Below are 16,653 nucleotides of genomic sequence, written 5' to 3' on the forward strand. Positions count from 1 at the left end.
ACCACAACCAATACACACTGGAGCCTTTGTTTTCGTGACATTGTCCTCCTGAACTCCCCCAACAACCTATTCGAAGTAGAAGTGATATTTTCTAATTCAAGCTGATATCATTAATCTATTGGTTCAGGAAGCTGTGGTTATAATAACAGGTAAACTCCACAGTCTTGATGGCTGGCATAGCCCAGGTGCGTGTCCATGAATCAACTAAGGTTCAGTTGGTGTGGTATGAAAGGGGGCAGTGGCCAGATTCCAGAGAGTCACTCATGTCTTGAGCAGTGTGGACCCACTGCCGTCTTTGGCACTTTCCTTCAAAGCTCCTATGGGTACCAATGAGTGGTTGACAAACACAGAGAGAGATCGAGTGAGAATAGTTAGGGGCCTTCCACTCAGTTCCACTGACCCATCTAGAACAAGGCTCTAGAAAATAAAGACCTTGACTGGGAAGCCAAGCTTAGTGGGAGCATGGAATGGTGAAGGATGCTGGGAGACTGGAGAAGGCATCAATGGCATGAGCTCACACCCCTGGGTTGCTACCAAGTGGCTGTTACTGTTTCTATGGTGATATCACAAGCTACAGGCCCTGTTACACAGCCCATCGTGACCTAAATGAGCTCTCCTCTTCGCCTGCCCACCCCTCAGTCCTAGCGCTCCCAGTTCTTAGCTCATTTTTATCACAGAACAATCTGCGTTGTTCCATGCCTGACCAGTAGTGAACATTATTGGTACTAGATGCTGCGCCCTCTACTGGACATGTCAAAAACATAATTTGTAAACCCAAATGGTGCGTGACTTTTCCTGGAAAGATGTGCACAAATCGATTCAGCCAAGACAGAGCATCAACAAGGAATCAAAGAAATTATTCCCTCAGAATCTGGTCTAGTGGCCCAACAGATTCACGGTATGGCTTCCAGGAGCATGGGCTGCTCAAGGCAACTGCATCACAGGCAGCCCTGCCCAGAAGAGATGACAAGCCACGAAAGCCGCCTCCCTGACACCACTGGAGTCCCCTCTCCCTAGCTTTTATAACCTTGAGGAGGGACTGTGGTAATCCTATAACCCACTGAGTTTCCAAGGTTTTTACATCGTGTGAGCTTGAGCCTCAGAAGCTCCTCCTCGAACCGAAAGAGTATATCATTTCAGAGGAATGAGCGCCACAGCAGACTACAAGGTGAGCAATGGGTCACAGGAGGGGAGTTAGAGGCCAGCTCCATACCCACAGACCATGGCGGCTTTGGCTGCCCGACTGATTGTGATCACTTCAGATGAGAGCTTGTTCAGTCTCACTGGCCCGCAGAGTCCTCGTCTGTAAGTGAGGGCTGCGGGTTAGGTGCTCATGCAAGCAGGAGCCAGGAGGGGCCACATGCCTATAACCCCAATGCTGGGAGACCAGGCAGAGACTGGGAGGTGCTCTGGAGTTTCCTGGCAGCCAGCTTGACCAAAAAGCAGCAAACTCCACATTTGGAGAGAGACCTTATCTCAGAAGAATAAGACAGAAAGTGACAGAGAAGACCAAGTAGCATCCTCTTCTGGCCTCTGCACATGCGCTCATGGACAACCACCACACACACGCATGTACACACACACATACACACACACACACGCGTGCACACACACACACACACACTGCACATCCACACATCCACACAAACCAGAATATATGATGACCAAATATTCTGATAAAAATAGATTAGACTGAATTACATCAAAACTGAAAACTGATGCTTCGAACGACACCATTAAGAAAGTGATGAGGCTAGGGGAGTGTCTCAGTTGGTAAAAATGCTTGCCCTGTAGTGCAGGAACCTGAGTCCAATCCCCAAAGGCCACACAAAGTGCAGATGAGGTGGCTGTGTTTGTAATCCCAATGCTGGATTCGGGGGAGTGGATTTCTGGGGCTTGCTAGTCAGTCAAATCTAACTGGTGGGTGCCACACAATGAAAGACCCTGCCTCAAAGAGGCTGGATGACATTCCTAAGGATGATACTGAGCAAATGTGACACACACACACACACACACACACACACACGTGAAAAAAGAAACCACATAATGGACGCTTTTAAATATATAATTTAAAGCATCTAGAACATAAAGAATTCTTACAATCCAATAATAAAGACAATTTAAATGGCTAAAATAGATAATAAAGGGGGCAAAATATATGAATAGATTATTTCTTTGACAGCAAAATAAAATTAAAAAGCTACACAAATGAAGAGAAAAGCACATGAAGAGATGGTGGGTACCTTCCTTTAGTCATTGGTGAGACACAAGTACTGACACCAGGTAACATGTTCTAGAACGGCTATAAATTGTTCATGGGTAACAGCTTACAGACTGTTAGAAACGGAAAACATGTTGACTGAACCCAGCAGGATAGCACTGGCAGACTGCAGGCCTCAGTCTAGGAGAAGGATGTCTGCAACGTGGCAGTGCTCTGCGGTGGAGAAGGCACAGGAGTGATTCTCTGATAGTACCAGAAGCAGCACTCTCTCTTGCCTCTGCCTTCGGAGTGGGGAGTGTTAATTCTCACTCTGAATTGGACCGGGGGGGGGGGGGGGGGGGCCGGGGGGGGGCGGGAGGGGCGAGGGGGACGGGCAAGAGGTGGGGGATGTGGCCAGTAGCACCAAGCCAACCTGGAGTTGGCATCCAGTCCCTTCTGCACACTACATCCCCTTCACGCTTTTCGTCACTCCAAATACACATAAAATCTCAGTAGGTTGCCATCACAGGTTCAGTACAAAACCCTCAAGCATATACACAGCCCTCAGTCGATTGGGAACTCCTGTAAATTAAGGAGCCACAGCGGCACACTGGAGGCTGCTGGGCTCTTTTGTAGGGGTCCTCGCCCTGTGAAGTTAAGTAAAGTACCCACAGAAGGGTAGCTTTCACCCACAACCAGATTCAGCAAGAAAACTAGAGGCTGGGAAGGACCCAGTGAAGACGCAAGGAAACCTGTGTTCTGGTTCTATTTAGCCCCTCTTCAGTAAGTTGGTTCTCTCTGGGGCCTCAGTTTCCCTTTCTGCAATTCTGTGGGGAATGGCTTTAGTTGAGTCTAGCAAAAGGTCCTGGGCAAGAAATGTCACCGACAAGCAGCTGGTGCCTCTAAAAGCAGTGGGAGCCCTATTTATGCCAGGGAAACGTGGCACAACCCAGCACCTGCAGCTTGCCGGGCCAATGACCAGAAACAGCAGTGGCCTGCGGGACAAAAGCAATGCCAAGCAAGAGCAGCGCCTGACTGGGGCGGGGCTCGAACCCACACAGCCGGCCCGGGTCATGTGGCTGGGCCACGTGGTCCCACCCGGAAGCGTGTCCCGGACTGACTGACTACATGCTGGGCTGCGCGAGCAGCGGACGCGGTACGTGGGCTGGTGGGTGTCCGAGCGCCGCCCTGGGTCGCCCGTGGGCACCTCTGTCCCCACCTCCCAGCTAGGAGAGGCTCGGAGGTCGCCGGGAAACCGCCTCGGTTTCACGCTCTTTTGGAGCGGGTGGCTCAAGCCAGGCCTTCGTCCTCAGGTCACAGTGAAATTCTGGGAGTGGGGGAGGGAAGTGAGGATTCGAGGGTGCCCGGTGCCATTGCTGGAGTCCTAAGCAGCCATTGGGCGGAGCCATGCAGTGACGCGGTGCTGACTGGCACCAGGAGAGACTCCCTCTTCCTAGGCCAGCTGTTCTTGCTGGCGCGTCACAGGCTCTAGTCCCCACACCATCCCCCGTCCCCGCCACCCCTCAGCCTCCCAGTGAGCTGTGGTAGGCAGGACCGAGGCCACAGGGACAGCTTGCTGGGGACAGTGAGAGAGCTGTGGTCTGGGTGGTAAAAGTGGGTGCAGGGGATTTTTTTTTTTTTTAGGTTGGCCCTTCTTAGAGTTCCCTCTTTTTAGATACAAGGAGAGCAAAAGTCAGAAAACAAGGGTAGCAACCTTTGAAGATAATCACGGAAGCGCGTGCCGGTGTTTCTGGGAAGTTGCTACCAAGGCCAAACCTGAGGGTGGTGCAGCTAGGCTTAGGGTTTGATTGCCAAAGATTCTGAACCCCCAGGAGCGAACCTTCCTCCTCCGCTGTAGAGTCTTCCTGCCTTTTATCAAAATGGGAGGATTCCGGAGGCAGTTTATTTCTCCTATTACTTAAGCTGGGATATAAGAATGACCCCCACCTGTCGGTAACCGAGCCCGCTGCAGGGAGGTGGCAGCCTGCCCAGCGACTCCCTGTTGAGCGGGAGGAAAAGAAGGGCAGCGTGGTTCTGTTCCCTGGTCTCCCAATGGGAGTTTGAGGCTCAGGGGTGATTGTGACTTAGGAAAGCCCAAACCGGAACCAAACCCTGACGCCCTTTTTGTTAGTTTGTGGCTGTTCTTGGCACCTTCCCAGGATACCTTCTCTTTTTCCTGGGACCACTTCCTGCCAGCCTGTGACGTGCTGTGTGGTATAAACCATCGTTGCTCCCAGTGAGCTCCCTGGGCCAGGGTGGGCTTGCTGACAACACATCTGTGTCTCAGTGACCCCAAGAATAGAATGAGAATTCTCCTGTAGCCCAGGAGATAGGAACTAGTGTGTCAGCCACTGGGCGCATGGTCCTTAAAATGAGGGGACCTGTGCCCTTTCAGCTCTTCTCCAGCTTGTCCACTGTCACCAACAGGCAGCAGAGGACACCGGAGCCTCGGCATGCTTCCGTGCCCTGTCTGCCTTAAGCATTTGCAGGATCAAGGATGCTGTGCGTTTGTTCCCTGAACTGGTCAGAGTCTAGCTTCTTGAAAGTTCTGCTGTGTGCCTTGCCAAAGTAAGTGATGCTCCACTCCTGGCGGGGCGCTGGGGGATGGAGAGGTGGGCAGCCCCTGAAAAGCAGAAAGAGTGAGTTGAGCCCCTGTGGGCTTTGCTCACCTTCTCTTCCCCAACCCCCTCCTCCAGCCCTGCTCCTCAGGCCACTCCTTCTTTAGGGTACAAGATAACCCCCAGAATAGCTCTCACAGTGGTGCCTGGCATGCAGCAAAGGGCTCAGTGAGTGTGTCTGATGGCCTGAGGCTCTTCTCATTACTCAGGCTGAACTCACCTTTGCGGTTGCTTTTCCCTGAAAGATGAAGTGTGTGTTGGTGGCCACGGAGGGCGCAGAGGTCCTCTTCTACTGGACAGATGAGGAGTTTGAGAAGAACCTCCGGCTGAAGTTCAGGCAGTCAGGGAACGAAGAAGAGGAGGTGAGTGCAGCGTGCGCTGTTTCAGGAGGGATTGGTAGAGGAGCCACAAAGCCACCCAAGGCCAGGAGGGCCGTGCCTATTCTTGGTTAGGGGGAGGCCCGTGCCTGGTCAAGGGGGCAGGGGGCTCAGCCAGGGTCTGTGCCTGGCCAAGGAGAAGGGGGCAGCTCAGCCAGGACCTGTGCCCTGTGGCCAGCAGAGGCAGCCTTTTGATGTTCTGAGTACTGTGATTTCACACCTCACCAGAGCTGTCTGGGCCAATGAGGGTGAAAGGGAGTGAATCTAAGCCCCACAACAGGGAGACTTGGCATATGCATAAGGCATTAATTTTTAACAGCTCTATTAAGATATATGAGATTAACCATTGTCTTTAAAGTATACCATTTGCTGTGTCTATATCTGTGATTCAGTCACAGATATAGACTGTCTGCCACCCCAAAAGCTGTAACACCTCTTTTACTTCCTTTACTCCCTAAGAATCAACGAACTGTTTGCTGTCCCTGCGTAGAAGAATCACACATGTGGCAGGGGTGGATTGGGGGGGTGGGGGAGTAGGGGGGGTTCATTTCGTGTTGTGATTGGTTTGGGCTGGCTCTTTTCACTCAACGTGCTTCTTTATTGTGTCTTCATCCCTCTTAGCACCCATCAGGCGTCAGTCCTTTCTCCGTGCAGCATTCCACCATATCTGCAGGCCACCATTTGTTTCTTCATTTTCCTCTTGGTGGATGTTTAGCTTGTTTCATGTTTTGATTACCATAGATACATTGGCTGTGAGTGTACATGTTTGTATGGGTTTGGACTCTGTGGGTGTTTTGCCTTCATGGATTGTTAATCCTTAGATTTGCAAGAGAAAACCCAATTCCAATTTTGAAACAAACTTTAATTAAATACTGATTAGGATGGGCTTTGGTCAGGACCGCTCTGTGGAATTCCCAGCTGAGTGGCCCCAAGACACGTGTTGCAGAAGCTTATGAAGAGAAACCCATACCAGGCCATGTTTTTCCTTGTGGCTTTGTTATTTTCCAAGAACTACAACTCCCAGCATTCCAGAAAGTTAACCAGTCCTTCGGTGGGTGGGGCTTACAGGTTCACTTCAGATCTTATAGTGTATCTGTGCATCATGTGCATGCAGTGCTCACTGAGGCCAGAAGGGGGCATCATATCGCCTAAAATTGGAGTTGTAGGTGTTGATGAGTTGTCATGTGGGTACTGGGTCTAGAACTTGTGCATACAAGTCTGGGAGGAGAAGAGATCTAATAAAAGGCATCTCCAAGCTATGTAAGAAATTTGCTAGAACAGCAAATGCTCTTAATTGCTGACCCATCTCATCTCTCTAGTCCCTATACTTAAAAGAAATGCCCTAGCTTTGCACAGGAGAGGTACCTACCATTTCGCATCCTCTCCAGCTGCTTTCCAGGCCCTCTCCAGTACTTACTAGTCAGTCTATTTAATTTTAGCCAGTTTAATAGATGTCGGCTAAAATCTCGTATTTTATTTTTCATCCTTTGTTGAGTAAATTACTCTGGCGGCATCTCCTGTGCTCCTTTGCTGTGTCGTTTCCCATATTTGATCAGTTCTCTCAAGTCGTCCTTATTGAATTTTCAGAGTTTCTTGTATAGCTTGGACATGTCTTTTATTAGATCTCTTTGGCAAATATTTTCTCACAGACTTGTCTGCGCGTGCTCTTAAGAGTGCCTTCAAAGAGCGGACATGTTTAGTTCTGGTAGCACGATTTTCCATTTTTGCAACTAAGGATGACGCTTTTGGTGGCATATCTAAGAAATCTTTGCCTAACCTAAACTTGTAAAGAAGTTTCCCTTATCTTCTTCCAGAATTTGAATAGTTTGGGGTTTGTTTTGGCTTGGGAGTTTTGTTGTTTTTATTATTGTTTCATTTTTATGTATTTGTGTGCATGCCATAGCCCATGTGTGGTGGTAGAGGACACCTTGGGAGAGTCAATCTTTTTTTTTTTCTACTATTTTTGGGGCTCAAATTCAAGTTTTCAGGCCTGGCTGCAAGCATCTTTATCTACTGAGTCACCTTCAGGCCCTACTGCTGTTCAGACAAGATCTCAGTAGGTAACTTGTAATCCTCCTGCCTCTACCTCCCAAGTACTGGGATTATGGGCACACACCCCCTAGGACAGATTTGGCTTTAGATTTCATATTAAACCTAATGACCCTGTTTGGACTTGAATGTCAAGTGTGGCCGGAAGCTGTTCTGTATACGGACATGCAGTTTGTTTGCCATCGCTCAGCAGTGGTTGCCCTATCCTCTGATAGAATTCCTATTCAGCATCTCACCAGAGTCCTCTGGTGGACCTCAGGGTGTAACCCAGACCTGGCGTTTTTTCCAGCATTCGTTTTGGGTTAAACTTTTTTTTATTAGAGTGGCAACAATTGAACGTTCCTGCATTTCCTGACAGCACAACCTAGCCCTCCCCAGAGCCAGGGATGAGGCTGGTGGCTGGCTCGGCTTACTCCCCTCCCCCGGCCACACCCCATCACCATCAGCACACTGGTACCCTTGTCTGTTATTAAGACATAGGGGAGGGGAGAAGGGGGGAAGTGGGAGGGAGGGAAGAATGGGAGGAAATAGGGGAAGGGCTAACAATCGAGATGTAATATGAATAAATTAATAAAAAAAAGAAATATAAAAAGAGAGAGAGAGAGAACAAGAGTTCGGAAGGAGATCGTGGACATTCAGGTGATTTTCTAAACTAAAAACCAGGCCCATCTCGGTGGCTCTTTCATTTTTAAAAGTCAGCACATCTAATCTTTAAGAATTTACAAGGAATATTTCATTTCTTTTGCCTAATTGAAACCTGAACCAGGAACGAAGTCCTCTGTTTTCAGTTCCTAAATAGCTAGTGTAAAGGAACGAAGTCCTTGAGTTCTGTTTGTATGCATGCTGTACTTGGTTTCTGCCTTATAAATAATGGGGCTATTGTAGGGACTCTGAGAATATAGCATAGTTTTTTTTTTTTTTTATAAAACCTCATAATTCCACCACCTGGAGCTATTAGCGCATACACACCTGCTTTGGGTCTTTACCTTACACACAGTAGGGATTGTACCACATGCACAGTTTTATATCTTGATTTTTTTCTTCACTTAATTATATCAAATCATTTCCAACTTTTGTTAAATGAACCTAAAAGCCTAATTCTTAATGGTACATTATATTTAAATATATGAATAAATGTATCTCCATTGAACTCTTTTTCTAATTAGAGATAGATATTTATATACACATATGCACACACATAGATGTGTTAGCTATCACTGTGGGGAATATTGGTTTGTGCTTTAATTTTATACCTTTAACCAATTTTTGATGATTATTTCTAGAAATAAAAAATGAGTAAAAAGCTGTTCAAAACATTTCAGCAATTTATAACTTTACCAAGTAATATATAGGAACATTTCTTTATGCTCTCTCTATATTGAAAATGTTTGGTTACAATAAGATTCTCAGTAGAAAAAGATAATACTTGTGGGATGACTTCCCGCACTCAATCTAGACTTTTTTAAAAATGACTTTCAATATAATACATGACAGTTAAAGGAAACAATAGAATCTGAAGAAATCACAAGCATTTGCTCTTATGTTAGAGGATAGTTGTTTAACAAATACTGAGAGCCCGAGGTTTGCTGGCCCCTGGGAGTACAGAGCGCTCAGGGAGCCCAGGGTCCAGGGAGGCACCATGAGCAGTGAACTGTATGTCAAACCCCCAAGACTTAGGCTGATCTCCACCAGCAGACAGCACTGAGTGACTCGGGTGGGTGGCCTGAGGGTGCCAGCAAAGAGGCTCCGTCCCAGACCTCAGGGTGGGACCTAGTCCTGGCTTCCTGCGCAGTGAGAAGGTTGACAAGGAAACTGCCTGGTCTTGCTCTGCATCACTGCTCATTACCATCTGCCAGCCTCTTGGTTCTGTTTCCGAGATGAGGGATTCTTTAGTTCTCTGTGCATTTTAGCACAGTCTTGATGAGAAGCCGGCTTCCCCGAGTTGAATTTGAGTGGCCTGAAATCAGTAGGATCAGTTGTTTCCTCCTTTCTCTTCTTTCCAGCATTGAGGGTGGAAAGGGAGTCTTTGCTCAGCTTCTTCCAGTGTTGCCCATGCTCTCATATCTGCTGCTCCCTTCTGCTGCTGGGGAAGGGAGGAGGAGCAGTGGGGAGGATGGAGAAGAGTATGAGGGAAGGGAGGAGGGAGCAGTGGGGAGGATGGAGAAGAGTATGAGGGAAAGGAGGAGGAGCAGTGGGGAGGATGGAGAAGAGTATGAGGGAAGGGAGGAAGAGCAGTGGGGAGGATGGAGAAGAGTATGAGGGAAGGGAGGAGGAGCAGTGGGGAGGATGGAGAAGAGTATGAGGGAAAGGAGGAGGAGCAGTGGGGAGGATGGAGAAGAGTATGAGGGAAGGGAGGAGGAGCAGTGGGGAGGATGGAGAAGAGTATGAGGGAAGGGAGGAGGAGCAGTGGGGAGGATGGAGAAGAGTATGAGGGAAGGGAGGAGGAGCAGTGGGGAGGATGGAGAAGAGTATGAGGGAAGGGAGGAGGAGCAGTGGGGAGGATGGAGAAGAGTATGAGGGAAGGGAGGAAGAGCAGTGGGGAGGATGGAGAACAGTATGAGGGAAGGGAGGAGGAGCAGTGGGGAGGATGGAGAAGAGTATGAGGGAAGGGAGGAGGGAGCAGTGGGGAGGATGGAGAAGAGTATGAGGGAAGGGAGGAGGAGCAGTGGGGAGGATGGAGAAGAGTATGAGGGAAGGGAGGAAGAGCAGTGGGGAGGATGGAGAAGAGTATGAGGGAAGGGAGGAAGAGCAGTGGGGAGGATGGAGAAGAGTATGAGGGAAGGGAGGAGGAGCAGTGGGGAGGATGGAGAAGAGTATGAGGGAAGGGAGGAGGGAGCAGTGGGGAGGATGGAGAAGAGTATGAGGGAAGGGAGGAGGAGCAGTGGGGAGGATGGAGAAGAGTGTGTTCAAGTAAACACATGCTTGTTAGGGAACAGAGAAAGTACACAAGCAGATGAGAGAGACATGAGGGTGGGGAGAGATCACTCATATATCCTTTATCCAGAAATAATATTTTGAATGGTGATGGGTTTCTTTGTGCTTTTTAATCTTTTGGGGTTTTTTTCTATGCATTTTAAAATATAGAGCATTCGCATCCTTTTAACATATACACTGTGTCAAAGGAATTTCCTGTGTCACTGAGACAGTACTATTTTAAGTAGCTATATAGATTCTTCATCACTTAGCTAAGGACTTCATAATCTTTCCCACAGCAACCTCTTTTACCACAGAAACTTTTACATGGCTCAGGGCCTATAGGTGCAAAATCAATGTGGAATCAGATGCTTACTGATAGTAAATCATTTTTTAAAAAATGTTTCAACAATTCATTTGGATACATATACATTTACCAATGTAAGAGGAAAGCAACACTAAACACTAATGGCATAGGTGTGCTTGCTTGTTTTTACAAAAGAATAAAATCTGGGCTGGAGAGATGGCTCTGTGGTCAGAATCTCAGTTCAGTCCCCAGAGCCCACAGTGGGCAGCTCCAGTCCACTTGGCATTCCACTCCAGGGCATCTGTCCTCTCTAACATCTGCAGACACCTGCATATGTACTGGCGTGAGCGTGCGTGCCTGTGCACACGCACAGAGCTTAAAATAAAATAAACTTTTAAAAAAACTAAACTTTGGACATAGAGCATCTTCAAGATTTCTGAGCTGGCTGATATTCTGATCTTATAATTAGTTGTCAATGCTGAGAACACCACCTTCACCTCAACACTAACACAAAATAGAAGTATGCTTACTGTGCTTTCTTAGGTTTTTGATAATTTTGCCGTAAACCCAAATCAAAACTAAAGTTGATCGTCTTCTTCAAATATCATCTTCTTCCTCTTCTTCCTCTTCCTCCTCCTCCTCCTCCTTCTCTTCTTCTTCTTCTTCTTCTTCTCCTTCTCCTTCTCCTTCTGGTTTTTCAAGACAGGGCTTCTCTTTGTAGCCCTGGCTGTCCTGAGTTAACCCTGAAACTACAGTTTACATGTACTACTTATTTACCTGTTTCCCTTGGTTGGGACATTTCTATTTTTTCCAGTTGTTTGAACTTCTACATTGTTGTTGTGAACGTGCTGTGCACACATTTTCATTTTCTCAGGATAAATTCCCTCAAGCCTCCATGTCTACAGATGGCACAGACTTTGCTATGTGCAGGAGACTTCCTCACAGTCACTGAGTTCTCAACTAAATGCTCCACACATCCTATAGAGAAATATGGCTCAGTTCCTTGCAGGCTTGTCCAACCCTCTGACACTATAACAAGACAATACCTGCATAGTTCATGCTTGAAAACCATGGAATTGAGTTACAAAAGGAAAAAGGGAAAAATTTCACCCAAACTACCTGTTCGTGGCTTTGTGTTGGGCTGTAGTCGTAGCTTCTCTTCAGGTGCACGCTGCCTGTGGGCTGCACTCCGACACACCCACTCAAATATTTCCTTCTGGATTTGGACCCCAAGCCACACAGTCACTGGGCTGAGCCCACCTTCCTAGGCACCACACAGGTCTGGAGCACCCTTTCCTACCTTTCCCATCAAGTCTGTAGTGGCCCCTCAGGCAGGTCCAACACTACTGGGTCTCTTGCCTGTTTCTTTGCCCTATGTCCAAGCTGCAAATGTGTCCCACCTTGTTTGTAGACAGTGTATCAGTGTCAAAGGGCCTGGTGCCTCTGCAGGGTAGGCAGGGCTCTGTTCTCCCTCTCTCGCAGCTCCCTGCGCTGGAAGACCAGCTCAGCACCCTCCTGGCCCCAGTCATCATCTCTTCCATGACGATGCTGGAGAAACTCTCAGACACGTACACCTGCTTCTCAACAGAAAACGGCAACCACCTGTATGTCCTGCACCTGGTAAGTATATGGCCCTGTAGCCTTCGCTGCACCCACAGTCCACTTCTGCCCAGTCCTTGGGAGCCCAGATTCCTCCTTTTACTTTGGACTATATATAGAGAGCTCTTTGGAAGGCAGAAGCTGCGGCTTCATTAGAGTCCCCTGGGGCTCATTCTCCCCTTACTTACTTATTCCCGGAGGCTTGGAAGGCAAAGGTTGTCCCCAGATGACCAACTGACGCGGCTCATCTGCTTACAGTTTGGAGAGTGCCTGTTCATCGCCATCAATGGAGACCGCAGTGAGAGCGAAGGGGACCTCCGGAGGAAGCTGTGCGTGCTCAAATACCTGTTCGAGGTGCACTTTGGGCTGGTGACTGTGGACAGCCAGCTCATCCGGAAGGAGTGAGTCACTGGCCCCGTCAGTGTCCTTTGCTGAGTCCGGCCATAAAAGCAGAGCCCAGAAGAGCCTTGGAGACCATCTGCTCTGGCTTCATTTTGCACATGGGGAAACTGCACAGAGAGTGCAGACGTCCCCAGCGCCACCCAGCTGGTTAGCAGCAGCTACCCGTCCCGGCCTGGGCTTCCCTGCATCAGCGCTCTGTCATTACCAGGGGCTCTTGTTCATCCCTGCTGCTGACTTCTCAAAGAAGCTGCTTAAGCTCCCTATAGAAAGATATCATGTCCCCGCAGCAGCCTTACAACATACTGGGTCTCCGCTAAGAGCCTCAGTGGCTGAGATGATGTCATACTTCATAGCGTGGAACAAGGAAGGGCCGAGGAGAAGGGTGGGTGGGTTGGAGTGTGGACACCAAGATTCAGAGCAGGATTGCTGATTCACCAGCATGTGGTCACTTTAGCCCTGGTAGCTGTGGTGTTGATGACACAGGCTGTAGCTATAGCCATAGGTGCCTGGAACACAGCCACAGTGGCAGTGTTCGCTAGCACCCCTGAGTTGAACCCTGGTTCTAGGCCAGGTTGTCTGCTTATAAGCCCCATGGTGAGTGAGAAGCCAGGAAATGCAGATGCCTTCTTGCCTCCTTCTGGATGGTTGGCCTTCCTTTTTTTTTTTTTTTTTTTTTTCCATTTTGTTTTGTTTTGCTTTGCTTTCAATGTTGGGATCAAATTCATGGCCTTAACCCTGCTAAGCAAGTGCTCTACCACTGAGCCACACTCCAACCCCTAGGCGGCCTTATATCCATATGAGAAGGAGCCCAGGGAATGAAGTCGTTTCCTCTGGGGCCTGAGGCCTGGCTACCTACCCACACTGCATTCTCAAAGCCTCTGCACACTGCTGGCCTGTCCACTTAGGTGTCTGATGCTGACCTGGCACAGAGTTCTTGAATGGGGCCCGACCTGACCAGCTTTCCCACTGACCCCTGCTCTCCCTGGCTCCTCTCCAGGCTTCGTCCCCCTGACCTGGAACAGCGTGCCCGGGTGTGGAAGCACTTTCAGAGGCTGCTGGAGACCTACAGCCACCTGCGGGAACAGGAGCAGAGCTTTGCTGTGGAGGTGACTCGGCCCCCGGGGTGTCGGGGCCCCAGGGGTGTCAGAGGCCCAGGGATGTAGGGCTCTGGGGTGTCAGGTTCTGGAGGTGTCCAGTTGGGAGACTATGTTTTGACCATAATGGGCAAGAGGACATGTAGACCTTGAAATTATTCCAGTTGTCCCACTATTTTTTTCTGCCCAGGCAGCAGGCTAGTCCTCTGGTGTGCCGTCCATGGTGAGCAACTAGATTCTGGGTGAGAGTTTCAGGGCAGTCTCTGGGCTGACTGTGAATCACAGAACCTCTGAAAGTGGCCTCTGGAACCTCACTCCCCCCAGAGAAATAACTACAGTGACCTTAGACTAGAGTGGAAAGCCGTGAGCAGGAACAGCAGGTGAGGCAGGTGGCCTTGGCCAGTCGTCCCCGCTGCCCCTTGAGGACAAACCCAGGGTCCCTCTGTGGGTTTCACTCTCAGAGTTTTTCAAAGTGAGCAGGTGGGCTCACTAAGTGCAGGGTGGTCCTCACCCACACAGATGCTTGTTCAGGGGAGCCAGAACAGGCGCTGTAGAGTGTCAGCTCTAACAAGTGCCCAGTGATACTGTGCGGCCTCATCATTCTTTGAAAACCACTGAATTAGAGGGTGTGTCTGTGTGCGTGTGTGTGTGTGTGTGTGTGTGTGTGTGTGTGTGTGTCTGTCTGTCTGTCTGTCTGTCTGTCTGTCTGTATCCGTGTGTCTGCCTTTGTATGTGTATGTGTTTGTGTATCTGATGTCTGTGTTTGTGTGTGTGTGTCTGTGTTTGTGTGTCTGTCTGTCTGTCTGTGTTCATATGTCTGCCTTTGTATGTATGTGTGTATGTGTGTCTGCATTTGTGTGTGTATGTCTGTGTTTGTGTGTGTGTGTGTCTGTGTTTGTGTTTCTGTCTGTCTGTGTCCATGTGTCTGCCTTGCTGTGTGTGTATGTGTGTCTGTGTCTGTGTGTCTGTGTGTATGTGTGTGTGTGTGTCTGTGTTCGTGTGTATGTCTGTATAATGTGCTCATAGTTGAAGATAGTCATATATACATGAAGATAAGGCACCATAGTGAGAGCCGGGACATCAGGCAATCAATTACCAACAGACTTGAATACCAAGGAGTCGGAATTACTAGATACAAAAATACAAAATAAAACTCTTAAAGTAGCACCACACATAGAAATAATGAAAGGCTCCAAAATGGCCAGGCAAGTCTTAAAGAGAACTCTCGCAGGTAGTGGAGGGGTGACAGCTAGCTGACTGGTGAAATAACTCGAGGTGGGCTGAACAGCAAGTGAGACACAGCTGAAGAGAGTTCCTGAGCTGGGAATGGATCTGGAAGCATTCCTTCTCCCAGCCCGACTCTGTCACTCCGCCGAGAAATCACCATGGCCAGCCCCAGACGTACATTCTGAACACACAGCAGAGTGGTCTGGGCCCTGTTAACCTTCTCCATCCAAATCCATGGTGGCACAAAAGATGGACAAGGCCTGGTGCAGTTAAGATGCAATGTGAACCCCTCCCCAAGCCCACCAGGCCCTGGAGGCTCTGTCATTGTCTATCTTGAGCCATCTTCCTAACAGGCCTCTCACTGTGCGGTGGTGACATGGGCCGTCCATGGTCTCTGCATCACATGCCTGTAGTTTCTGAGCATCTGAGATGCAGCTGGTCCAGACTCAGCGCTGCCGAGCGTGCAATGTACCCAAGCTTTGATAGCGACACAACTGGTCTGATCAGTAATGCCTTTATACTACACTGTTTAAATTATGTCAGCAATATTTTGTGAAATTTTTCCACGTTTTTACGTTTGTTTATTGTGTGCACACGGATGTATATGTGTGGGTGTGGGCAGATGCATGGGTGCCATTGCACACCAGTGGAGGCCAGAGGACAGCTAGTAGGAATAACTTCTCTCCTTCCATCATGTGGCTCCCAGAGGCCAGACTTGGGTTATCAGGCAACAGACAGGTTTATCTACTGAGCCATCTTGTCGGTCCTGAGATAGGACTCGCCTTCTACTTCAGTTGGACATCACTTCTCTGTGTAGGTCATGCCTTTCTGTTCACGGTCTTTTGCTGTTTCCTGCTCTGCCTCTCAGGCTCTCTGGTCCCTTAGATATCAGTTTAAAGCTTGTCTCCTCAGGGACATTTCTTTGAACACTATTTCAGTAGCTCTCAGCCATTGCTGTTTCGTATGTTTGTGTGTTTTGTATGGTCCTGCTTGGCACATACTACAGTTAACTTTGCATGTTTCCTATGTATTGTTGGAGCCTGGACCCAGACAGGCTTGGCTCCCGACTTCCCCATACCTGGCACCTAGTGTTAACTCCCTCGGGCTAAGAGAACAGACCCTCCGTCCAGCATGTGCTGACATGTTGACTGCTGACGTGCTGACTGCTGACATGCTGATGTGCTGACTTGCTGACGTTCTGACGTGCTGACTACAGGCGTGCTGACATACCTTCCTTTACTACCAATCCTTGGCTAGGCAGTGGAGCGGCTGATTCACCCACAGCTCTGTGAACTGAGCATCGAGACGCTAGAGCGCCACGTGGTTCAAGCTGTCAACTCCAGCCCTGAGCGGGGTGGTGAGGAGGCTCTGCACGCCTTCCTGCTTGTGCACTGCAAGCTCCTGGCTTTCTACTCCAGGTGAGCCCAGACCCTTCCAGACTGTGTGTGCAATGAAGCCCTCCCAGGCTCGGGTCTCAACCTGCAGCCTTCTCTTTAGCTGGTTCTAACCAACACCTGGAGTCTATTGCTGGCCCCAGGGCCTTCCCAGTTGTTTTATTTACAGCTTGATTTTAAAAATTGGTAGGCTCATCTTCTTTAAACCTTGAATTTCTCCAGCAAGATCTAAGCCGCGTGTTCACAGGCTGCCCTGCCCTGTCTCTGCAGCCATGGGGCAAGCACCCTGCGCCCTGCAGATCTCCTGGCCCTCATCCTTCTGGTTCAGGACTTCCCGCTCACCCAGGGCACTGCAGAGGAGGACAATGACGACGGTGACAGCCCCCAGGTCTCAGCAGCACAGGGAGAACTGGGCACATTTATCCTACTACTCTAGGATGGAAGGATAATTCTAGAATGGATGGTGTAGAGGG

The 16,653-nt window shown here is 49.1% G+C and overlaps 1 protein-coding gene across 5 annotated transcripts in view; it reads left to right on the forward strand.

Annotated features, from left to right (window-relative positions):
- The first annotated feature begins 3,266 nt into the window (after nucleotides 1–3,266).
- Nucleotides 3,267–16,653, forward strand: part of HPS1 (HPS1 biogenesis of lysosomal organelles complex 3 subunit 1) — a 32,055-nt gene continuing 18,668 nt past the window's right edge. The window contains exons 1-8 of one of the 5 annotated variants that reach the window (XM_084754544.1): nucleotides 3,267–3,356; nucleotides 4,628–4,768; nucleotides 5,064–5,180; nucleotides 11,947–12,084; nucleotides 12,322–12,464; nucleotides 13,463–13,571; nucleotides 16,044–16,204; nucleotides 16,451–16,568. In XM_084754544.1, the coding sequence (XP_084610670.1) occupies nucleotides 5,064–5,180; nucleotides 11,947–12,084; nucleotides 12,322–12,464; nucleotides 13,463–13,571; nucleotides 16,044–16,204; nucleotides 16,451–16,568 (786 nt within the window). In that variant the 5' untranslated portion in view covers nucleotides 3,267–3,356; nucleotides 4,628–4,768. Of the gene's footprint in view, nucleotides 3,369–3,390; nucleotides 3,514–4,595; nucleotides 4,769–5,063; nucleotides 5,181–11,946; nucleotides 12,085–12,321; nucleotides 12,465–13,462; nucleotides 13,572–16,043; nucleotides 16,205–16,450; nucleotides 16,569–16,653 lie in introns of those variants that run through there. The other 4 variants (XM_084754546.1, XM_084754545.1, XM_084754547.1 and 1 more) reach the window with 4 other exon arrangements.

Source organism: Acomys minous (genome assembly GCF_964271855.1).
Source record: "Acomys minous genome assembly, chromosome: 2".
NCBI classification, from domain to species: Eukaryota; Metazoa; Chordata; class Mammalia; order Rodentia; family Muridae; genus Acomys; species Acomys minous.